This window comes from Amphiprion ocellaris, chromosome 12 (assembly GCF_022539595.1).
Source record: "Amphiprion ocellaris isolate individual 3 ecotype Okinawa chromosome 12, ASM2253959v1, whole genome shotgun sequence".
In the NCBI taxonomy this organism is placed as follows: domain Eukaryota; kingdom Metazoa; phylum Chordata; class Actinopteri; family Pomacentridae; genus Amphiprion; species Amphiprion ocellaris.
This window is the reverse complement of record NC_072777.1, coordinates 1,505,407-1,531,379: the sequence shown is the minus strand read 5'-3', so window position 1 is coordinate 1,531,379 and position 25,973 is coordinate 1,505,407. Positions and strand designations below refer to the sequence as shown.

At 36.8% G+C, this 25,973-nt stretch overlaps 1 protein-coding gene across 1 annotated transcript in view; it reads left to right on the top strand.

The window, feature by feature from the left end:
- nbas (NBAS subunit of NRZ tethering complex) overlaps positions 1-25,973 on the top strand; it is a 202,701-nt gene that overhangs the window by 105,312 nt on the left and 71,416 nt on the right. The window contains exons 32-38 of the mRNA XM_055016167.1: positions 745-858; positions 9,423-9,536; positions 11,008-11,165; positions 13,932-14,003; positions 15,387-15,569; positions 17,523-17,618; positions 20,844-20,967. Of these exons, the coding sequence (XP_054872142.1) occupies positions 745-858; positions 9,423-9,536; positions 11,008-11,165; positions 13,932-14,003; positions 15,387-15,569; positions 17,523-17,618; positions 20,844-20,967 (861 nt within the window). The remainder of the gene's footprint in view (positions 1-744; positions 859-9,422; positions 9,537-11,007; positions 11,166-13,931; positions 14,004-15,386; positions 15,570-17,522; positions 17,619-20,843; positions 20,968-25,973) is intronic.

The window sequence follows — 25,973 nt, the reverse complement described above, 5'->3', positions numbered from 1 at the left end:
GAGACATAAAATGATATACATGAGACACAAAATGACAAAAACGAGACAAAAAGTTAAAAATGAGACCCAAAATAACAAAAATGAGACAAAAAATTACAAAAACGAGACATAAAATGACAAAAACAAGACACAAAATGGCAAAAAGGAGACAAAAAAGGCAAAAATGAGGCAAAAATGAAACGCAAAATGTCAAAAACGTGACACAAAATGACTAAAATAAGACACAAAACGACAAAAACAAGACAAAAATGAGGCACAAAATGAGACACAAAATGAAAAAAATGAGACACAAAACGACTAAAACAAGACACAAAATGACAAAAATGAGACAGTGACAAAAATGAGACACACAATGGCAAAATTAGACAGAATGACAAAAATGAGACATAAAACAACAAAAATGAGATAAAATTACAAAATGGACAAAAATGAGACAAAAAAATGAGACAGACAAAAACGAGATATAAAATGACAAAGTTGTTGGAGCTACACTCAGCATGGTGAAACATCTGATCAGTTGAAAATCTGATCAGACTTTCTGTGTTTACAGAATAAATGTTGTAACTCAGCAGGTTTAAACCCAGAAAACTTTTAGAAATGTGCAACAGCAGCAGTAAAACAACATGACGACCAGATCTGTTCCTCCTGTTTTAGTTTAGCGTGTTCTTATGTACAGTAATTATGCTTTAATTATTGACTAATTAGCAGAACTCATATGAACTTCCTGCTTCCTGTGTGTTCCAGTTCGTCTGCGGTCTGACCGACTGTCTCTGATAGAAGAATGTATCTCCAGCTGCTCCTCGGCCTACAGACAGTCCACCACCCTGCTGGGGCTGGCAGCGCTACTACGAGTGGCAGGTAGAGGAGCTAGCATGCTAACTCTGAGAACACTGAAAAACACTGAGAACACTGCTAGCACCTCTGCTAACATGCTAACACTGCTCAAACCTCCACTAACATGCTAACACTGCTAATACTGCTAACCTGTCTGCTAACACTGCTCAAACCTCCACTAACATGCTAACACTGCTAATACTGCTAACCTCCCTGCTAACACTGCTCAAACTTCCACTAACATGCTAACACTGCTAATACTGCTAACCTGTCTGCTAACACTGCTCAAACCTCCACTAATATGCTAACACTGCTAACACTGCTAGCCTCTCTGCTAACACTGCTAACGCCTCTTCCCAACTTGTTTCTTTTATCAGGCTAAACTGTGCATCAGAGTTATTTTGTGGAGAGAAAATGGGGAAATTTGGACAAATTTTTAAAGAAATGTTACATTTTGTATGAATTTGGACAACTTTTTATCTCTGGTGTTTTGTCATTTGTGGATTTTTAAAAATGATTTTGCATCAATTATGCATTATATGTAGCAAAATATTGTAGTTTTTAAAAACTTCACAACCATTTTGGACAATTATTGAGTCAACTGGGACAAATTTTGAATAATTTTGCAATTTTTTTTGCGCAGTTTGGACAAAATTTATACATTATTGGACAACTTGGGAGTCATTTGATTTAAAACTAATGACTTTTTAACATTTTTTTGTTATTTTGACCAATTTTTGAGTTATTTTAGATTAAATTTAATTATCTTGGTCAATTTCGTTGGACATTTGGGACAAATATTTGTCATTTTGGCCCATTTTAGAGTCATTGGGGGAAAATTTTTGTCATTTAGAAAAATTGTGAACCATTTATAGGTTATTTTGAACAATTTTCAAGTTATTTTGGATAATTTCTGGCTCTTGCTGAGCAAAATATTGTATTTTTGAACATTTTATAACCATTTTTGAGTCAATTGGGACAAATTTTGAATAATTTTGCATTTTTTTTGCACAATTTGGACAAAATACTTTAATCATTGTGAGTCTTACTGGACAATTTGTGAGTCGTTTTTAGTACGTGTTACTCAATCTGGACATTTTTGAATTTTGAAATATATTAAAAAACATTTGACAAAAAATGTTCATGATTTTGTGAATTTTTTTGTTATTTTGGACAATTTTTGAGTTGTTCTGGATGAAATCTTATTATTTTGGTCAATTTTTGGGGACATTTGGGACAATTTTCAAACATATTGAACAACATTTGATTTAAAATGTTCATGACTGGGAAATTTTGAGTTATTTTGGACAATTGTTGAGTTATTTTTGGCAAATTTTGATGCATGTTTGGCACATTTTAGTCATTTTGGACCGTTTTCAAGTCATTTCAGACCATCCATCCATTAAACTTTAACCATCCGTCCATCACATTTATCTGTTTGGGACGTCTCACATCCAAAGTCGTGACTCCAGGCGGCTCATTTCTGTTTCATTTCAGTAAAAACATTCTTGTAAAAATCATTTCTCACTTATATGTCCAGTCCCTCTGAGCTGAATGTGAGTTTCCATGTAGAAAGGAGGCAGCCGACCTTCTTTGAAGCTGTTTATTGCCTGATAATCTGTCAGATAAAAGTATTGATCCGTCTCTCTGAGCTGACGTCTGCTGGCGGGGGGCACTCGGCTTCATTAGGATTTTAGTCACTTCAAAGTTCCTGCCTGGTTTTAATGCGTTAACCTCGTGTTTGTACTTTAATATCTAAAATTATGACAGGATTCTCTCACTAGAAGCAACAAATGAGAGGTTGGGTTTAAAGAAACACACTTTAATGGGATTTATTCACACAAACTGGCGGATATTTGAGCCTTTACAGGATGGAAACGGTTTATTTGCTGATAAAAGTTAAAACCAGACAGAAAAACAAACATTAATTCAATTTTTTTGTGATTTTTGATAAATTTCGAGTAATTTTGTACAAATTAACTCATTAGCTTGTTCCCCTTAGCTTGTGTTGGAGTACTAGTGAGTCATTTTTGACACATTTTGAGTAAATTTGGACACATTTTGATTACATTTGGGCAGTATATGAATCAGGTCCAACAATTTTGGCTCCATTTTGACAAATTTTGAGCCATTAAGGACATTTTTAGATAATCTTTGATTGAGTTTTAGTCACTTTGGACAATTTTCAACTTGTTTTGGAGAAGTTTTTAGTCAATTTGGACAAATTTTGAGGCAAATTGGACAGATTAGCTTGTTAGCTTATCCTTCTTAACTTCTGTTAGATCAGTATTGAATAATTTATAATTTTTATTTTTTACAAATTTTGAGGCACTTTTGACAAAATTTCGGTCATTTTGCACAGATTGGCTTGTTTTTCTTAGCTTGCGTTTGACAAGTATTGAGTCATTTTTGACACATTTTGGACAATTTTTTTACTTGTTTTGGACGAAATTTTAGGTGATTTTGGACAGATTGGCTTGTTAGTTTGTTTTTATTAGCTTGCGATAGACTAGTATTGAGACATTTTTGACACATTTTGGACATTTTTTTATTGTTTTGGACAAAATTTTAGGCACTTCTGACAAAATTTGGAGCCATTTTGGACAGGTGAGCTTGTTAGCTTGTTTTTCTTAGCTTGCCTTTGAGTGGTATTGAGTAATTTTTGACACATTTTGGACTATTTTTTTACTTGATTTGGACAAAATTTTGGTCATTTTGGACACATTAGCTTGTTTTTTAAAGCTTGAGTTAGACTAGTATTGAGTCATTATTATTATTATTATTATTATTATTATTACAAATTTTGAAGCAATTTGGACAGTTTTTGCTTGTTTTGGACAACATTTTAGACACTTGAAAAATCAGTGTCATTTTGGACAGATTAGCTTGTTAGCTTAAACAGCTGTAACACTAAATGCAAACCCAGAACTAAAGCTAATAAATGTGATTAATGCGTCTGTCGTCCACATTTCAGAGCTTTTTAATGATTCGTGCTCCGACTTCAGAGCTCACATTAAACTTCTCGTCTCTGCAGAGCTAAAAGCTGAACTGAAACATTTTTTACGGGTTAATTTTTGCTCTTCAGAAATACTTTCACGTCCTCCAAACTTTGCTGGAGACGCCTCCGTCTAGTAAACACATTTATTTTCCTTCACATTCGCCTCCTTCCCTCTCATCTCTGCTTTCTGGAAACTGTTTACTTCAGAGCTCTGGTGGCGCTTTTTAAAGGAGTTTTGCTGCTTTTAATGTCGTTTTTTATGTTTTTTTCTGCCTCAGTGCTGCAGATCTGAATCACGCTGACCAGTAAAGCGGTCGGTTCAGTAGAAAGGGAGAATGAGACGCCAGGGCAGAATATAAATTAAATTCCTCCATCACTTTTATCAGATGAAACCTGAAGGAAAGACATTAGATTCTTCTGGAAGAGTAATCAGATTACCTCTAGGTTCAACAGGAGACATTTTTCTGTGTAAATTTGGACAAATTTTATATTATTTTTAGCGATTTTTGGTCGCTTGCAGCAAATAATTGTCATTTTGAATGATTTCTGAGTCACTGTGGACAAAATTTGAGTCATTTTGGTGTATCTTGGGTCATTTTGGAGAATTTTAGCTTAGTTTTGGACAGGTTTTAACTTGTTTTGGTAAAACTTTTAGTAAGTTTGGACAGAATTTTAGGCAGTTAAAATTTGGAGTCATTTTGAACAAATTAACTCATTAGCTTGTTATTCTTAGCTTGTGTTAAACTAGTATTGAGTAACTTTTTACAAATTTTGAAGCAATTTGGACATTTTTTTTACTTGTTCTAGACAAAATTTTAGACATGACAAAATTTGGATAATTTCTGACACATTTCAAGTAAATTTGGACAGAATTTTCATTGTTTTGGGCGATTTTTTGGCAAATAATTGTTGTGTTGGAGGATTTCTGAGTCATTTTGGGCAAAGTTTGAGTCATTTTCAATGTATCTTGGGTCATTTTGGAAACATTTTCAGTCATTTTGGCTTGTGTTGGAGTAGTATTGAGGAATTTCAAGTCAATCTGGACAATTTTCAAAGTTGTTTGGGACAATTTTGTACCATTTTCAACCATTTCTGAGTAATTTTGGTAAGATTTTTCATCTTTTTGTACTAATATTCATTGATTTTTCACAATTTATGCTTGTTTTGGAAATGATTTAAATAATTTTGGACAGATTTTCAGTGATTTTGGACAAAATTCGATTCATTTTTGATGTATTTTGGGTGATTTTGGACATTTTTAGCATTTTTTTTTTTTTTAATACAAGTTTCAAGTTTTGGTTGCATTTTTAGTCATTTTTGACATTTTTTTTAGTAATTTTGAACAAATTTGGAGCCATTTTGGACTCATTAGCTTGCTCCTCTTAGTAATTTCTGACGAATTTTGAGGCAATTTGGACAATTTTTTTTTGCCATTTTCAATCATTTATGAATCATTTTAAACACATTCAGAGTAAATTTTTAGTCATTTTGCACTAATATTCAGTCATTTTGGACAATTTTTAGCTTGTTTTGGACAAATTTTTAGTAATTGTGAACAGATTTTGAGCAATTTCTGACAAATTTTGAGTCATGTTGGACAATTTTCCTTAATTTGAACACATTTTGAGTTATTTTGGATAAAATTTCATTCATTTTGGACAATGCTTATTTTGCTGTGAACTAGTTTTAGACAATTTTTTAAACCAATGTTAGACAAAAGTTGGGCAGTTCTGGATGATATTTAGCTTGTTGTGAACTGGTTTCAAATCGTTTTGGTCAAATTCTGAGTCATTTTGGACAATTTGAGTAGTTTTGGACGTGTTTTGAGTCCTGCTAGACTTTCTAGTTTCCACTTTGTTCTAGTCGAGAAGCTCTTGTGTGATGTTCTCTGGATGTTCTCCTGTTGGAATATTGCTCTTCTTCATCTGGTCAGACAGTATTCTGGTTCATCCTCAGACCTTCATGCTGCATCTAGAAATGTCTTCAACGCCTTCTGACCTCTTCCAGCCCCAGATCATCATACTTCCACCTCCGTGCTTCACTGTCAGGACTATTCATCCACTATGGTAGTCCTGGTCAGGTTCTTACCAAACATCTGGACTCCATCTGAACTCATTTATCTCCATCTGACCAAAGAAGGTTCTCCAACATCCATCAAGCTTCTTCTCATGTTCTTCAGCCGTGGAGTCATTTCAGAATCCATGATTAGTGGTACTATGACTCCTTCTAGACCTCCTGATTACTGCTGACTCACTTCACTGACTTTTAGTTGATCTTCGTGGATCATTTTCCATCTTTGTCGAGTCTCACAGTCAGATGTTTCTCTTCCTGTGTTCAGTTCTTTTCCACATGGAGCCATGATGCAGACATAGATAGACCCAGTCCATAGATCCACAACTGAGAACTTTCTGCTGTTCTCAGCTCAGTTTAGAACCACATTCATGCAGTTGGGCTGATTTTGGATGAAGAGTTTAGTCATTTTGGATGATTTTGAATCTCTTTGGACAAATTTTAGTAAAATGGGACAAATTTTGAATCATTTTTGACAAATCTTAGGTTGTTTTGGATCAATTTTGAGTCTTTCTTGACATTTTTAACAGTGTTGGACAGGTTTTGAATCAGCTTTGATAAATTTTGAGTCATTTTGAACACATTTTGAATGTCTTTGGATAAATTATAGTAATTTAGGACACAATTTTAGTCTCTTCTGACAGATTTTGATTACTTTTGGCTCAATTTTGAGTCATTCTTGATGTTTTTAACTAGAGTTGGACAGGTTTTGAGTAATTTTTGACTAGTTTTAAGGTATTTTGGACATCCTGTTGTATATTTTGATGGGAAATCGGAGGTGAACTAGTTTCTGTGGTCACAGCTGGATCCCCTCGGATGCTTTGAGGCCTGAATTTCTAATATTGTCTTCCTACCGCGTTTGTTTTTGATGCACAAATGAGCAAATGCCCACAAGAAACACTACAAATATTGACAGGTGATGTAATTTACTCTCATCTGACATTTAAGTGATATTGCAGAGATCTATTGTGGCTCCTGTTATTTACCAAATCTCCACATTTGGTCCCTGAACGCGTCGTTTCTCCCCGTCGGCAGCTGAAGTTAAAGCTGCTAACCGTCCTGGTGGCATTTCTGTGTTTGTGCTGCTCACTTTCTGTCAGCAGGAAGCTCTCTGTGTGGCTTCAGAGGAAAAAACAGGAGGCAAGGGGAGATGAGAGGAGGAATAAACAAATTTTTAAATAAATAAATGCAGGAGGGAGGCTTTTGAAGGGTGCATAGCTCCAGGGCTCCGTGGTGAATATTTAATGCAGGTATCACCGACACAGCGGCAGAAAAACCTCCTCTGAAAGTCTGCAAATCATTTAGTTCAGATATTCAGAGGAAGAAGTAGTTTTTGGTCTGAGCGGATCCATAATTATGATCTTCCAGAAGATACCAGGATCGTCTATAAACAGGATTCACTCTGTTAGAGTCGAGGCTGTTGGTTTAAACAACACGTTTCTGTCGGATTCAGTCATTTTGTGGTGAGATTATGTTTTCATCGTGACTTTCCATCATTTTTTAAAATTGATTTAGCCTCCTGTTGTGGTATATTTGCATGTTCTGTAGTGATTTCCATTTTTTAGTGGTAATTTCAGGTCCAAAACTACACAAAAATTGACCAAATGATTAACAAAAGACTCAAAATTGAGCTGAAATAACTCTGATACTCAAGTAGTGTCCAAAAAAGACAAATGAAACATGCAAAATTAAATTAAACTAAATTTAAATCAAACTTAAAATCTTTTCCAGAATAACTTAAAATGTCCACAATGACCAAAAATGTCTAAAATGACAAACAAAAACTCAAAAATTAGTTAATAATTGTCAAAAATCACTCAAATATTTTCTGACATTACTCCGAAAATGTCTAAAATGACACAGAAACTCCTGAATTACTTAAAATCTGTCCAAAATCACTGAAAAATGTCAAACAGACAAACAAAAACTGCAAAATTAGTGAATAAATTGTCAAAAATAACTCAAATATTGTCCAAAATGACTGAAAAATTTCTAAAAATAATTCTAAAATTGATCCAAAAATGTCTAAAATGATAAAGAAAAGCTGCAAAATACCTTAAAATCTGTCCAAAATGACTAAAAATGTATGAAATGACTTAAATTATTTCTAAAATTACTCCAAAAATGTCTAAAATATCAACAAAAACCTGCTAAATCTGTCCTAAACGACCTTCCCATGCCGGCCTCTGATTGGCCCATCGGGGTCATGTGAGGGTTCTGTTGGTTTTCAGAGCCGCTGAGTTCTGATCATCCTAACATAAACGTTGTTTATGTTTGGATGAAAGTGAGGAGACACTAACCTCCTGGATACTGAGGTCCTGAAGACGTCTGGACTGCAGATATCAGACGGTAAACACCTCACAGACGTTCCTTTGATGGTCGCTTCTCAGGTTTGTTCCTCCTTTGATCGCTCCGTCTTCTGGCTTTTGTTTACGGAGCTCCGACTCAGATCAAAGCTGGTCCTGAACCTCCACATGAAGGCAAACATAAGGCAGGAGCTCCAGATATCAGAGGGAAGAGGATTCCTGCTCTCAGGAGGAGTTATTTCAACACTAATCAGTCGCTTCTCCAACCTGAGAGTCGCCTGGATCTGGATCTGCAGCGACTTTAGGAGATTTAATGAAGACATGCAGAGTTTCACCTTCAATTTATGAATGTTTTCTACAAAAATGTGCAAAATCACTGCAAAAAACACCAAAGCTCACAGCAAAAAGATGTAAACATGCACAAAAAAATGCAAAATCATGTCAAAAAGATGCAAAATCACCACAAAGACATCGACTAAATCTGACCAAAGTTGCTCCAAACCTCCTTAGAATCATCTGTGGGGTTTATCAGCATTTTTTTTGTCTCTTTGCAGCGATTTAGCAGCTTTTCATGGTGGTTTTTGTGTTGTTTTGTCATGATTTTGCATCTTGCCCTGCATTTTTGCATGTTTTTGTGGTAATTTTGACTCTGTAGTGGTTTCACATCTATTTTTGTGGTGAGTTTTTATCTTTTTGCAGTGATTTTGCAGCTTTTCATGGTGATTTAGCATCTTTTTGTCAGGATTTTGCAATATGTTGTATTTTTCTGTGTCTTTGGGAAAAACACAAAACTTTGCATGACTTCATAAATAAAGTTTCTGCAGATAAACAGATTTTTTGTCAGATTTTGTGATTTTGCTTTTTCTTTGTCTTAATTTTGTGCCTTTTTGTGGTGAATTTTCATGTTTTTGCAACCATTTTGCAGCTTTTCATGGTGATTCTGCAGGTTTTTGTGGAAATTATTCATAGGTTGAAGGTAAAACTCTGGTTCATTAATAAAGTTGCTGTTGATGAAGAACCAGATGATTCTGAGGAGGTCAGAAGGACGTTTTTGTTCTTCCAGATTTTGATGATTTTTCCATAGAATGACTTCTTTTTTAACCTTTTACAGTCAACATTTCCATCCCTAACCTCGTTCTGCAGCTAATAAACGTTCTCTTCCAGATGTTGTGAGTGATTCACAGGATTATCAGATTCATCGTTTGTGTTTCCAGGAGACGACGAGGTGACGAGGAGAGGACGAGTTCTGATGCTGCTGGCTGAGCAGGCTCTGCAGAACCTGGACTTCAAGGCTTCCTACATCCACTGTCAGGACCTGATGGCTGCAGGTAGGAACTGAACTCTGCTTCATCTGGTTCTACAGGCTGGTAATGAGCTCGCCACGTTAATTAACAGGGAACGATCCGTCTGAAGATAGAAAAGTGTGAAAAACAGCCGAAACTGAGGAAAACCGTCGACTGTGAGGAGGTTTGACTGGTTTGTTCAGGTAAAGAAGTTCATTAAGGGAAGTTTAATGACTAATTAATGTTAAAAAGTGACTGAAGAGCAGAAAACTGGATTTAAAACCGCAAGTTTTACATGAAGATGCAATTTGTTCAACTTAAAGAACAATAATGATTAAAATCAACATGAAAAAATAATGTGTTTAGTTTGATTACTCCTAAAAATGATGACTTTTTTTGCCATTTAGCCTCCTGTTGTGATATTTTTGCATGTTCTATAGTTATTTCTCATCTTTTTGTGGTGATTTCAGGACTTTTAATGGTGATTTAGCGTCTCATATACTCAAGTAGTGTCCACAAAAGACAAACAAAAACTGCAAAATAACTTCAGATTTGTCCCAAATGACAAAATTGTCCAACATGACAAAGTATTTCTAAAATTACTCCAAAAATGTATAAAATGACAAACAAAAACTCCACAATAATTTAAAACCTGTCCAAAATGACTAAAAAATAGCTAAAATGACTTGTATTGTATGTATTTCTAAAATTACTCAGATAAGTTTAAAATGACAAACAAAACTCCCAAAGTAATTAATAATTGTCCAAAATTACTCAAATACTGTCCAAAACGACAGGAGGATGCTCAGATTGACTTAAAATCTGTCCAAAATGACTGAAAAATGTTTAAAATTACAATTACAAACAAAACCTCCGAAATGACCTAATAATTGTCCAGAATTACTGAAATATTGTCCAAAATTACAAAAAGATCCTCAGCAAAAACTCCACAATAACTTAAAATCTGTCTAAAATGATTGAAAAATGTCTACAATGACAACAAAAACTCCCAAATTAGTTAATAACCATCAAAAACTACTCAAAAATTGTCCAAAATGACTGAAGGATCCTCAGATTGACTTAAAATGTGTCTAAAATGGCAGAAAAATGTCTAAAATGACTTAAAGTATGTCTAAAATTATCCAAAAATGTGTAAAATGACAAACCAAAACTGTAAAATAACTTAAAATTTGCCTAAAATGACCAAAAAAAGTCTAAAATTCAATTCAGTTCTAGATTGCTTAACAATCATACAAAATAACTCAAATATTGTCAAAAATGACAGAAGGATACTCAGATTGACTTAAAATCTGTCCAAGATGACCAAAAAAACCCCTCCAAAATTAGTTAATAATTGTCAAAAATGATTCAAATATTGTCCAACATGACTGAAAGTATTTAGAAAATTACTCCAAAAATGTCTAAAATGACAAACAAAACGTCTTGTTTTCTGTCCAGGTTTGTGTTTTAGTCCACAGATGGTTTTAAAGTGTCCTCCGTCCTGTTTCCTGTCCAGGTTACGGTCCAGCCTGGGACGTCTGCAGCCTGCTGGGTCAGTGTGACGGTTATGGAGACCTGGAGGCTCGACAGCAGCTGTTGGCCTTTTCTCTGACCCACTGTCCTCCAGACAACATCCACAGTCTGCTGGCAGCTTCCAGCGACCTGCAGACTCAGGTAGAAGATCACAGCAAACACCAGAGATTAGCATGAAGATCACAGCAAACACCAGAGATTAGCATGAAGATCACAGCAAACACCAGAGATTAGCATGAAGATCACAGCAAACAAAACACTGGAGATTAGCATGAAGATCACAGCAAACACCAGAGATTAGCATGAAGATCACAGCAAACACCAGAGATTAGCATGAAGATCACAGCAAACAAAACACTGGAGATTAGCATGAAGATCACAGCAAACACCAGAGATTAGCATGAAGATCACAGCAAACACCAGAGATTAGCATGAAGATCACAGCAAACAAAACACCAGAGATTAGCATGAAGATCACAGGAAACACCAGAGATTAGCACGAAGATCACAGGAAACACCAGAGATTAGCATGAAGATCACAGCAAACAAAACACTGGAGATTAGCATGAAGATCACAGGAAACATCAGAGATTAGCACGAAGATCACAGGAAACACCAGAGATTAGCATGAAGTTCACAGCAAACAAAACACCAGAGATTAGCATGAAGATCACAGCAAACACCAGAGATTAGCATGAAGATCACAGCAAACACCAGAGATTAGCATGAAGATCACAGCAAACAAAACACTGGAGATTAGCATGAAGATCACAGGAAACATCAGAGATTAGCACGAAGATCACAGGAAACACCAGAGATTAGCATGAAGTTCACAGCAAACAAAACACTAGAGATTAGCATGAAGATCACAGGAAACACCAGAGATTAGCACGAAGATCACAGGAAACATCAGAGATTAGCATGAAGTTCACAGCAAACACCAGAGATTAGCATGAAGATCACAGCAAACACCAGAGATTAGCATGAAGATCACAGCAAACACCAGAGATTAGCACGAAGATCCCAGGAAACATCAGAGAATAGCACGAAGATCCCAGGAAACAGCAGAGATTAGCATGAAGATCACAGCAAACACCAGAGATTAGCATGAAGATCACAGCAAACACCAGAGATTAGCATGAAGATCACAGGAAACATCAGAGATTAGCACGAAGATCCCAGGAAACACCAGAGATTAGCATGAAGATCACAGCAAACACCAGAGATTAGCATGAAGATCACAGCAAACAAAACACCAGAGATTAGCATGAAGATCACAGCAAACACCAGAGATTAGCATGAAGATCACAGCAAACAAAACACCAGAGATTAGCATGAAGATCACAGCAAACACCAGAGATTAGCATGAAGATCACAGGAAACACCAGAGATTAGCACGAAGATCACAGCAAACACCAGAGATTAGCATGAAGATCACAGCAAACACCAGAGATTAGCATGAAGATCACAGCAAACAAAACACCAGAGATTAGCATGAAGATCACAGCAAACACCAGAGATTAGCATGAAGATCACAGGAAACACCAGAGATTAGCACGAAGATCACAGCAAACACCAGAGATTAGCATGAAGATCACAGCAAACAAAACACCAGAGATTAGCATGAAGATCACAGGAAACACCAGAGATTAGCATGAAGATCACAGCAAACAAAACACCAGAGATTAGCATGAAGATCACAGGAAACACCAGAGATTAGCATGAAGATCACAGCAAACACCAGAGATTAGCATGAAGATCACAGCAAACACCAGAGATTAGCATGAAGATCACAGCAAACACCAGAGATTAGCATGAAGATCACAGCAAACACCAGAGATTAGCACGAAGATCCCAGGAAACATCAGAGAATAGCACGAAGATCCCAGGAAACATCAGAGAATAGCACGAAGATCCCAGGAAACACCAGAGATTAGCACGAAGATCCCAGGAAACATCAGAGAATAGCACGAAGATCCCAGGAAACAGCAGAGATTAGCATGAAGATCACAGCAAACACCAGAGATTAGCATGAAGATCACAGCAAACAAAACACCAGAGATTAGCATGAAGATCACAGCAAACACCAGAGATTAGCATGAAGATCACAGGAAACACCAGAGATTAGCACGAAGATCAAGTTGCTGGAGATGAAGAACCAGATGTTCTGAGGAGGTTTTAGGATATTCGGTCAGATTTACTTGATGTTTTTGTGGTGTTTTTTTTTTTTTTTTTTTTTTTTTTTTATTAAGTATTTTTTGGCCTTTTTATTAGATAGAGGCAGTGAAGAGGCAGACAGGAAGGTAGGGAGAAGAGTGGGGGTACGACATGCAGCAAAGGGCCGCGAGCAGGAATCGAACCCGGGCAGTGCGTCGGGGACCAGCCCCTGGACATGGGTCGCCTGCTTAACCCGTTGAGCTATATGGGCGCCCCAGTTTTTGTGGTGATTTTGTGTCTTGTGTGTTTGCAATATTTTTTTGGTAATTTTGACTCTGGTGATTTATCATCATTTTTGTGTTGAGTTTTGTCTTTTTGCAGCTATTTGTGGTGATTTTTGCATTTATTTTTTTATTTTTTTGGGGTCGGGATTTTGCGTCTTTTCATGCATGTTTTTGTGGTAACTTTGATGGTTTCACGTATATTTTTGTGGTGAGTTTTTTGTCTTTTTGCAGCGATTTTGCAGCTTGTCATGATGATTTTGTGTGTTTTTTGTGGAGATTTAGCATCTTTTTGTGTATATTTTGCAATATTTATTTTTTGAGGAAAAAGTAAAACTCTGCATGACTTCATGAGCTAAAGTTACTGGAGATACAGAACCAGATGATTCTGATGGAGGCTCTAACTGGTTCATCATCCGTCCTTGCAGACTCCACTTCATCCTGATAGCTTTCTGTTTTGGTTCTGCAGGTTTTGTACCAGACCGTGAACTACCAGATGGGTCCTGTTGTTGCTGAATCCAATGAGAAGGACTCTCTGAAGGTTTGTGTTTTGGTTTGAGTGTTTTCCATATTTGATGAGGTGTAAATCCAGAGTTCAGCTTTTATTTATGGCTCCTTCTTTATGAGTGGCCGTTAATGTTTCATGGCTCTTTGTGAGCGGACATGTCGTCGTTTTACCGTCGTATCGATCCCTCGGCTTCGTGTATATTTAAACGCTGCCATGCGTCTGTGAGCTTTTAAACAAACACTCTGAGTGTTTTTATGTTTCCAGCCGCTGACCCTCAATCCCCGCAAATAAAGTATAGATGAGGAACTAAACATTTCGGCCTTCAAATGTGGCTTTAAAATCCTTTTTCAGTCAATTTCTAACCAGCAAACCGGGGAATCTGCTTCAAAAACACACCAAAAATTCAATTAATAATTCAATGCAGCATTTATTCTTCTGTTTTTGTTCTTATTGTTGACGATAAAGGAGATGTTTTTGTGATCGAGGCGTCTCTGCTGGTCTTATTATTCTCAGAATGGATGATTGATTACACCAGATAATGATGCTGATTTCAGATTTTCTTCCTGTTACACAGATCAGAGTGTTTTGGAGTATCGCATTAGATAATGTTGATAGAAGCTGCAAAATTATAGAAAATAACCTCCCATACTTCATAAAAAAGGTTTTTATTCTCCCTTGAGGTGGGTCTGGATTTATCACCTTTTAGTGAACTGTTTCCATCATTTCTGAGCCTCAGAACTTCATCAGTGCAAACTAAAATTGACTTATAATCTGTCCAAGATGACTGGAAAATGTCAAAAATGACAAACAAAAATCACAAATTACTTAATGTCCAGAGTTACTCAAATAGTGTCCAAAATGACAATAAAATGTCCTAAATTACTCAAAACTGGTCTAAAACGAAACTGCAAAATAACCTAAAATGTGAAAAAATGACCAAACAAGTCTAAAATGACCAACAAAAACTCCCAAATTACTTAATGATAGTCCAAAACTACGCAAATATTGTCCAGAATGACTGAAGGATCCTCAGATTGGCTCAAAATCTGTCCAAAATGACTGAAAAATGTCTATAATGACAAACAAAAACTCCGCAAAACTTAAAATTTGTCCAAAATGACCAAAAAGGGTCTGAAATCAGGAGTAAAAATTCCCAAATTATTTAATAATTGTCCAACATGACTTAAAATATTTCTAAAATGACTCAAAAGTGGTCTAAAATGACAAGCAAAAAGTGTAAAATAACTTAAAATTTGTCCCAAAAACTCCTAAATTAATTAATAATCGTCCAAAACTACTCCAATATTGTCCAAAATCACAGAAGGATTCTCAGATCGACTTAAAATGTGTCCTGAAACTCATGGAGTTGTTTAGACATGATAAAGGATGGTTTAAAGGGTTTCGCCTTGTCTTCAGGTTCCTGCTAGTGGTTCCTCTCGTGGTTCCTCTGTGGGAACTGCTGGAGATCTGCTCCACAGAACCACAGCTAGAACCATGCAGGTTCTGACCACCACCGGACTGACCACTAAAGCTGTCCTGAGCACCGTCAGCGACCATCGATGGTGGAAGGAATCCTTGATCTACCTCCGACCGCTGCAGGTAAGAACCGGTTTATATCTTCTGCGGTTTCTACATTTAAAACCAACCAAGTCTGGACAAAGTTCCTCCTCAGAACATCTGGTTCTTCATCTCCGGTAACTTTATCAATGATCAGAGTTCTACCTTCATCCTCGGAATATTTCCAGAGTCTCAGGTCCTTGAAGTCCATAGAGGAGAACATCCCCGGAGAAAGTTTTAGAGTAGACCTACCTCAAGACGAAAGTTCAAGAGTATATCTATACCTCTTGACGAAAGTTCTAGAACTTTCTCCAGGGGACGTTCTCCTTTCCTGCTTCCAGTCTTTAAGTTTAGTCTCACGTAGAACATTCCAGGTCCTTGAAGTCCATAGAGGTGGGTCCAAATTTATCACTTTTTAATGGACTTTTTCCATCATTTCTGAGCCTCAAAGCTTCATCAGTACATCAGAACATTGGACGGTTTGTCATTGTGGATTAACATGAGGCAATTTTTTAGTAGTTCTCTGTCCTCTGAGATGTTTTTGAGTCTTTCTGGTCAAATTTTAAGTTATTTTACAATTTTTCTTCATCATTTTAGACCATTTTTGAGTCATTTTTGAAATACTTTAAGTCATTTTGGACAATTATTAAGAAATTTGTCATTTTTGTTTGTCATTTTAGACATTTTTCAGTCATTTGGACAGATTTTAAGTCAATCTGAGCCTCTATCTATCTATATCTATCTATCTATCTATCTATCTATCATCTATCTATCTATCTATCGTCTATCTATCTATCTATAGTCTATCTATCTATCTATCTATCTATCTATCTATCTATCTATCTATCTATCTGTCTATAGTCTATCGTCTATCTATCTATCTATCTATAGTCTATCTATCTATCTATCTATCTATCTATCTATCTATAGTCTATCTATCTATCTATCTATCTATCTATCTATAGTCTATCTATCTAGCTATCTATCTATCTATAGTCTATCTATAGTCTATCTATCTAGCTATCTATAGTCTATCTATCTATAGTCTATCTATCTATCTATCGATCTATAGTCTATCTATCTATAGTCTATCTATCTATCTATCTATCTATCTATCTATCTATAGTCTATCTATCTAGCTATCTATAGTCTATCTATCTATCTATCTGTCTATAGTCTATCTATCGTCTATCTATCTATCTATCTATTTATCTATCTATCTATCTATATCTATCTATCTATCTATCTATCTATCTATCTAGGGTCTATCTATCTATCTATCTATCTATCTATAGTCTATCTATAGTCTATCTATCTAGCTATCTATAGTCTATCTATCTATAGTCTATCTATCTATCTATCGATCTATAGTCTATCTATCTATAGTCTATCTATCTATCTATCTCTCTATCTAGTGAGTAAAAAGTAACAAAGCAAATTATAAAGTTTGGATTCACCATTTTAACTCGAAAAATATTCCCAGTATGAAGGTAAAATTCTGAATATTAGATAAAATTACTGTAGATAAAGACTAAAGAATCTTCTGTTGGTTGTTGGAGGATCAGACTTTAACATAGAAACTTGACCTGGGAGTTTATATCTCCTGTGATTGTTGTTCCTTGAGTTCTTCCTGAGAAGATTTAGTGGTTTTTTTCGTACGTTTTGCTGCTCTGGTTTGCAGCAGCGCTCAGGAAGTTTTAAAGTCACGTAGATGCAGGACTCAGGTCGTCGTCGTGGTGATCGGTTGTCTTCACCTGTCAGGTCTGTTTCTGTCTCCTGGGTTTCAGACTTCCTGCTCTCAGACCTCACTGAAAAACAACCAATCAGGAGCTCGTCTCCTGCATAATTAACGCCATCCTGCTGAATATTTCACCTCGTGGCCGGCGGCTCGGCGGTAGTTGTCGGGGGTTTGCGGTCTGAAGGAGGTGTTGACGTGAGCCGAGGGAGGCGGGCGGCGTGTCGTGCAACTTAAATGATGTTTTGACGGTTTTTCAGGCCCGCAGCGACCGGGAGGCGACCAACAAGAACCTGGAGCTCCAAGGCTGCAGCCCCTTTTACCAGGAGCTCATCGAGGATCCCTTCGTGGATGTGGTGAGTGATGGAGACCGGAGAGGGTCGTTACTGTCTACATTATCGCTGCCTTCACCTCAGGCTGCTGAACCCGCCGGCAGGCTACAAACACACCTTATCTCTAGAATAAATCACCAGAATGACTCCGATCATCAGCAGGAAACTGTAAAAACACAAAGATTTCCAACAGTCCCAGAGCTGATGTCTGTCATGTGAGGTTCAGATGGAAAAAATGACCAAATCTGAGCTAAAAAAAGTTAACTGAGTCACAATTTTGGACTTCTATCATAAATTTGACTTTTTATCTTTCTAAATGTAATAAATCCATGAAAAAAAACTGTCGTTACAGAAAACTGTTGAGTTTAGATTTTAAATATTTACCTTCTGAACCTCAAAGCCTGCTGGGAAGTCATAAAAAGCTCCAAAATCACCACAAAAAGATCCAAAATCATCACTAAAACACACAAAAACCACCACAAAAAGATGCAAACTCACCACTAAAAGATACAAAAGCAGCACAAAAACACCAGAAAAGCATACAAAATCACTACAAAAAGATTCAAAATCAACACAGAAACACCATAAAAACATCATTAAAAGATGCAAAGTATACAAACACCAAAAAAAACATGCAAAACACCACACAAAGATGCAAAAACATCATAAACAAGATACAAAATGAGAAAAAAGGGACACAAAACAACATGACAGTTAATCTGTCTGTAAACAGCCGTGGACACGTGGAAACACGTTGATTCTGGTTTTTTTTCTTTACATGTTTGTAAAATAAACAAAGAAATCCAACATTTCCATCATTGTCTCTCCTTCCATGGAGCTGCAGGACTTTGGGCTGAAAAATGAAGCTGACGAAAAATGAGCAGAAAAAACCTCCAGAAGCTTCAGATTTTCGACGTTAAACTGCAGTAAAGTTCCTGAGCTTCTGACTTGGGGCTTTTAAAGCGACTTTTCTCCTCCTGTGACTAAAAAATGAGTGGAGACGGAATGAGAATCGATTGGAGATGAAGACATGGAAGCCGTTTTGATGCCAGAAGCTGTTTGGAAGCAGAAAAATAAAGTGAAGATTGATGGTCTGACGGTGAAGCAAAGCAAACCAAGAGGAACTGTGTGAGTTCTGTGGAATCAGAAAAACAAAGAGTGATGAGACTGAAGGTAAGGAGAGGACTATTCTGACCTTTAAACCTCCAGCTTCTTAACTCATCTGGACGGACGGCAGGAAACGGCCGATACGTCTCCCGTCAGGACGTTTTAATGTTCCTCCATCCATCTTCCATCAGCCTCCACCGGTATTCGCTCCGTCGTCCAGCTGATCCATGAGAATAGTTCTTACCTGGGCGATACCGGGATGGACGGAGGCTGATGGAGAGACGAAAGCAGCCGGACAGAAAGACGGATGGAGGAGGAAGTCAGAGGAAGAATCTGATTGTCGTCATGTGTGACGTGCAGCTATGTCAGGAAAAATAACCAAATCTGAGCCAAAACCTTCATCAAAATCACTTTATTCTGTGAGTCTCACTTAAAAATCAGCATAAAAACATCATAAAAAGAAAAATATCACCGCAAAACATCTAAAAACAGCACATAAACAAGCAAAATCGCCACAAAAATACGCAAAAATATGAAAAATCACAAAAGAAGATTAAAAATCACCACAAAAATGTAATAAAAAGAAAAATATCACCACAAAAACATCACATAAACGAGCAAAAACAACATATAAAGATTAAAAATCACCACAAAAACATCATAAAAAAAAAATTATCACCACAAAAACATCCAAAACACCATATAAACGGGCAAAATCACCATAAAAACACGCAAAAAGCTGCAAAATCACTACAGGGACACGCAAAAACATCATAAAAAGATGAAAAATCACAAAAATATCATAAAAAGAAAAATATCACCGCAAAACATCCAAAAAATCACATAAACAAGCAAAAACAACATATAAAGATTAAAAATCACCACAAAAATATCATAAAAAGTAAAAATATCACTGCAAAACATCTAAAAACGGCACATAAACAAGCAAAATCGCCATAAAAACACGCAAAAAGCTCCAAAATCACTACAGGGACACGCAAAAGCATCATAAAAAGATGAAAAATTACCACAAAAACATCATAAAAAGATGTACAGTCACGACAAAAATATCATAAAAAGAAAAAGTATCACCACAAAACATCCAAAAACATCACATAAACGAGCAAAAACATCATATAAAGATGAAAAATCAACACCAAAAATGTAAAACCATCACAAAACATTCAAAAACATCATATAAAAATCCCAAAACACCACATAAAGTAGCAATATCACCACAAAAACACAAAAAAAACGGTAAGATGTACAATCAACATAAAAAGACACAAAGAAATCATAAAAAGATGCAGAATTACCACAAAAATGCTCAAAAAACACAACAAAAGGATTCAAAATTAGCACTAAAACACAAAAACACACAAAGAGGATCGAAATCACCACAAAAAAGGTGCAAAGTTACCACAAAAACACATAAAAATGCAATTAAAAAAGCAAAATCAGCACAAAAACACCATAAAACGATGCAAAATCGCCATAAAAACGTGACAACACCACAAAAATTCTCAAAACACAGAAGATTCAAAATCACCACCAAAACACAAAAATACGACAAAAGGATGCGCAAAACATGCAAAAACACCATAAAACAATGCAAAAACACCACATAAACATGCAAAAAGATGCACAATCACCATACAAACATCCGAAAGCACCATAAGAAAATGCAGAATCGCCACAAAAACACACAAAGAAATCATAAAAAGATGTAAAATTACCACAAAGACGCCACAAAAAGATGCAAAACATCATAAAAAGATGCAAAAAATGATAACATGCAAAATCATCATCAAACCACACAAATACGACAAAAATGCCCTAAACATGCAAAATTATTAGATGCAAAAACATCACAAAAAGATGAAAAATTATCATGAAAAGATGCATAAGCATCATAAAAAGATGCAAAATCATATCAAAAGCAGGCAAAAATTACCAGAAAAACATACTAAAATACCACATAATCAGCAGATTTGACTTTTCGTTTGACCTTGTAGATGAATCCATGAAAGAAACTCTGTGAACAGAGATAATGCTCCGTTTTCCAACGGTCCTTGAATGAATCATCAGATTCTAGCTTTTAATAATTCCATCTCTGTTATTACTCTCTCTGTTCCATTCCAGACTCAGGATGTTTATTCGTCCTACAGAGACGTTCCTCAGGAAAACTTCGCTGAGGTTTTGCTCCGGACGGGAAAACTAGCTGAAGCCAAAACTGAAGGAGAAACTCCGTTTCCTGCTACTGAAGGTGAGAAAGAATTGATCGTTTTAATGGTTCAGGATCTCCAGAAATAAAACTTCAACACAGAGATCTAGGTGTTCATAGAGGTCTAAATGTTCATAGAGGTCTAGATGTTCATAGAGGTCTAGATGTTCATAGAGGTCTAAATGTTCATAGAGGTCTAGATATTCATAGAGGTCTAAATGTTCATAGAGGTCTAGATGTTCATAGAGGTCTAAATGTTCATAGAGGTCTAGATGTTCATAGAGGTCTAAATGTTCATAGAGGTCTAGATGTTCATAGAGGTCTAGATGTCCATAGAGGTCTAAATGTTCATAGAGGTCTAGGTGTTCATAGAGGTCTAGATGTTCATAGAGGTCTAGGTGTTCATAGAGGTCTAAATGTTCATAGAGGTCTAGATGTTCATAGAGGTCTAAATGTTCATAGAGGTCTAGATGTTCATAGAGGTCTAGATGTCCATAGAGGTCTAAATGTTCATAGAGGTCTAGGTGTTCATAGAGGTCTAGATGTTCATAGAGGTCTAGGTGTTCATAGAGGTCTAAATGTTCATAGAGGTCTAGATGTTCATAGAGGTCTAAATGTTCATAGAGGTCTAGGTGTTCATAGAGGTCTAGATGTCCATAGAGGTCTAAATGTTCATAGAGGTCTAGATGTTCATAGAGGTCTAGGTGTCCATAGAGGTCTAGGTGTTCATAGAGGTCTAGATGTTTATAGAGGTCTAAATGTTCATAGAGGTCTAGGTGTTCATAGAGGTCTAGATGTCCATAGAGGTCTAAATGTTCATAGAGGTCTAGATGTTCATAGAGGTCTAGGTGTTCATAGAGGTCTAGATGTTCATAGAGGTCTAAATGTTCATAGAGGTCTAGGTGTTCATAGAGGTCTAGATGTTCATAGAGGTCTAGATGTTCATAGAGGTCTAGATGTTCATAGAGGTCTAGATGTTCATAGAGGTCTAGATGTTCATAGAGGTCTAGGTATTCATAGAGGTCTAGATGTTCATAGAGGTCTAGGTATTCATAGAGGTGGACAGTTTTTGTTACTTTGAACAAATTGGGCATCATGTTGGACAAATTTTTCATCTTTTTGATCAAATTTCTTTTGATTTTGGACACATTTTAGTGTAATTTTGGACACATTGTGCGTGGTTTGTGGACAAGTATTTGTCATTGTTGGTTTTGGTTTTGTTATTTTGCACAGATTCCGAGACGGTTTTTGAGTTTTGTGTCTCAGTTTCAGCAGCTCTGAGTCTAATTTTCCACCCAGCTGCTGTCAGAATATCTGTTCAAACCTGCAGCAGATTTGTTTCCTGAACTATTGGAGATGTGTTTCTAAATGTGTTGCTGTGATAGAAATAACACTGAACTTTAGCTGCAGAACACATCCACCATATTGTCTCCAACTTCCAGCCATCTGTGCCTCCAGATTTTTATTTCTTCTCCCTCTAGTCTGTTTATAGAAGAATTTCACAAAGCGAGGCGCCACATAAAGATGCAAACACACCATTAAAAACGACACAATATCACCGCAAAGATGCAAAATCAAGACAGAAAGATGCAAATTAACACAAGAGGACATGAAATCCCGACAAATAGACACAAACTCACCACAGAAAACATGCAAAACCAGCAGGAAACACAAAATCAACAGAAAAAGGTGCACAATTAGCAGGAAAACACATAAACTCCATAGAAAAACACAAAGTCAGCAGAAACAGATGCTAAATCATAAGAAAAACATGCAAAATCAACAGAAAAAGATGAAAATTAGCAGAAAAAGATGTAAAATCCATAGAAAAACAAAAAATCAGCAGAAAAATATGTAAAATTTAGCAGGAAAACAAAATCAATTGAAAAACATGCAAAATCAGCTGAAAATGTGCAGAATCAACAAAATGTCACAAAATCAGCAGCAAAGTATACAAAATGAGCAGGAAAACATCCAAAATCAGCAGAAAATATGCAAAATCAACGGCAGAAGATGTAAAATCACCAGAAAAAGATGGAAAATTAGCAGAAAAATTGTAAAATTGGTAGATAAACAAACAAGATCCGCAGAAAAACATCCAAAATCAGCAGAAAATGTGCAAAATCCATGAAAAAAGATGCAAAATTAGCAGAAAAGGATGTGAAAATCAGCTAAAAATGTGCAAAATCAACTAAATGTCACAAAATCAGCAGAAAAAGATCCAAAATTAGCAAAAAAAAAAAAAACCTGCAAAGTTTGCAGAAAAAGAAACAGAAAACATGCAAAATCAGCAGACAGGGCAAAAGTAGCAGACAAATGCACAAAACAGATGCAAAACTAGCAGAAAGATGTAAATGTAAACTCAAACTTAGAAGAAAAACACAAGATCAGCAGAAAAAGATGTAAAATCAACAAAAAAATCACACAATCAGCTGATCAAGACTCAAAATTAGCAGAAAAAGACACAAAATCAACAGAAAAAGATGCAAAATCAGCCACAAAGCTAAAAATATTAACTTTCTATGTACATTTAGGTTTAGTTCTGGTTAAAGTCGTTTAATTTTAACGATCTGTTGCTGGTTCCGAGTCGTTCTCATCGTCCGGCCTCCTGCAGCGCCGCTAAGCCTGATGGGATTTGGAGTCTAGGAGGAGCTTTAAAGGCACAGAGCGCCGCCTGAAGGACACACGAGGACACACAAACACACACACACACACACAAACACCAAAAATACACACAGACACACACAAACACAAAAATACACACACAAACACACACAGACACACACACACACAAACACCAAAAATACACACAGACACACACAAACACAAAAATACACACACAAACACACACAGACACACACACAGACACACACAGACACACACAAACACACACACAGCAGACGGTGATCAGCAGGAAACAGCAGGACGGAGGCAGAGCTTTGTAGTCAGGAGAGATCAGAGAAGAAGACAAACTGGAACAGACAGAAGAAAGTAGAGCAGAACTAAACTCTGGTTCATCCAGGAGGAGGTTAGGAGGAGATCTGTCTAGAAGAACCACAGGAGGAGATCTGTCTAGAAGAACCACAGGAGGAGATCTGTCTAGAAGAACCACAGGAGGAGATCTGTCTAGAAGAACCACAGGAGGAGGTCCGTCTAGAAGAACCACAGGAGGAGCTTAGGAGGACCACAGGAGGAGGAGATCCATCTGGAGTCAGGATTCCTTCATTCTGGAAGGAAGGTTTGGCATTTACGGGTTAAACGGTGTATAGATCTGGAAGATTAGACCAGAAAAACACACAAATACACCATGAAAACTGGCAACAATCAACACAAAGACTTAAAATCAGCGCAAAAACATCCAAATACACCAAGAAAACAGGCAAAATCAACACAAAAACGTGAAATCACCAGAAAAAGACAAAATCACCATGAAAAGGTGCAAAAATCACCACAAAAAGAAGTCAAATCACTACAAAGACTCACAATCACCATAAAAGTGTGTGAAATCACCAGAAAAAGACAAAATCAACACGAAACCAGGCAAAAATCACGACACAATCACCAAAAAACATACCACAAACATGCAAAATCACCACAAAAACACATGGAATCACCAGAAAAAGACAAAATCACCATGAAAAGAAGTAAAATCACTGCAAAGACTCCAAATCACCACCCTAACGTACAAAACATGCAAATACACAACAAAACTGGCACAAATCACCACAAACACGTGGAAGTCACCACAAAGACTCAAAATCACCACAGAATCATGTGAAATCTCCAGAAAAAGACAAAATCACCGTGAAAATATGCAAAAATCAACACAAAGAGATGCAAAAATCACCACTATACCATGCATAATCTACACAAGTTGCAAATCCACCACGAAAACAGGCAAAAATCAACACGCAGACTCAAAATCACTGCAGCAACATGTGAAATCACTGCAAAAAGATTCAAAATCACTGCAAAAAGATTCGAAATCACTGCAAAAAGATTCAAAATCACTGCAAAAAGATTCAAAATCACTTCAAAAGGATGCAAAATCACAACAAAAAGATGCAAAATTACTTGAAAAGATGCAAAATCACTTCAAAAAGATGCAAATTCACTTCAAAAGATGCAAAATCACTGCAAAAGATTCAAAATCACAACAAAAAGATGCAAAATCGTCTTTTTGCAGTCGTTTTGTGTCTCTGTGGTTATTTTTATGTCTCTTTATAGTTGATTCTTGTTCCTCTGCAGTTCCTCTCTCTTGTCGTCGTGTGTCTGTTTGTGTTGACCTGTGAGTGTGCAAACAGCTGATTACGTGTCGTCTTCGATCGGCCGGCTCTCTCTCCTCGGGTGTCATCGTTAATTATCGGCCGCTGATCTGCTGCAGGTGAAGGATCCATAAATGAACTTTCTAAAGGTTAGCTGCGGCCGTGTAGCCGCTCGTTAATCGAAGCTCGTTAATCGAAGCTCGTTAATCGAAGCTCGTTAATCGAAGCTCGTTATCGTACGGCAGAGGAAGGTGACTCTGGGAGGAGGTGTTCATGTGGAGGTTTTTAAATGCGTGTCCATGCTCCTGCGGGGCATTGGTTATTCCCATGCACGCCGCCTCTTTCTTTTTGTAGTGGTATCGATGGAGGCGAGCGGCCGCCTGTCATCCATCATGCAGCAGCAGCAGCAGCAGCAGCAGCAGCAGCGAGGCCTTGATGCTCGGACTGGACGCCGTCGCAGCGATGCGTCATTATTTACTGCCGCTGTGGGAGCGTGAGCAGACCTTAATGAGTCCATGTGAGGATAAACAGTCGCTGGAAACTCCTCAGACACTAAAAGACTTCAGACTTCACCTCCTCATGGGACGTTTACATCAACAGAATCATTTAGGACGACGACTTCACTGAAATTATACGTTTGATCATCCAGATAAGAAACTAATCCATTAAACAGGAGCTGATTTACATCTCAATGTCACAAAAATTCACTTGTTTTACGTCTCTTTGTGGTCGTTTTGTGTCTCTTTGTGGTTGTGTTGTGTCTCTTTGTGGTCGTTTTGTGTC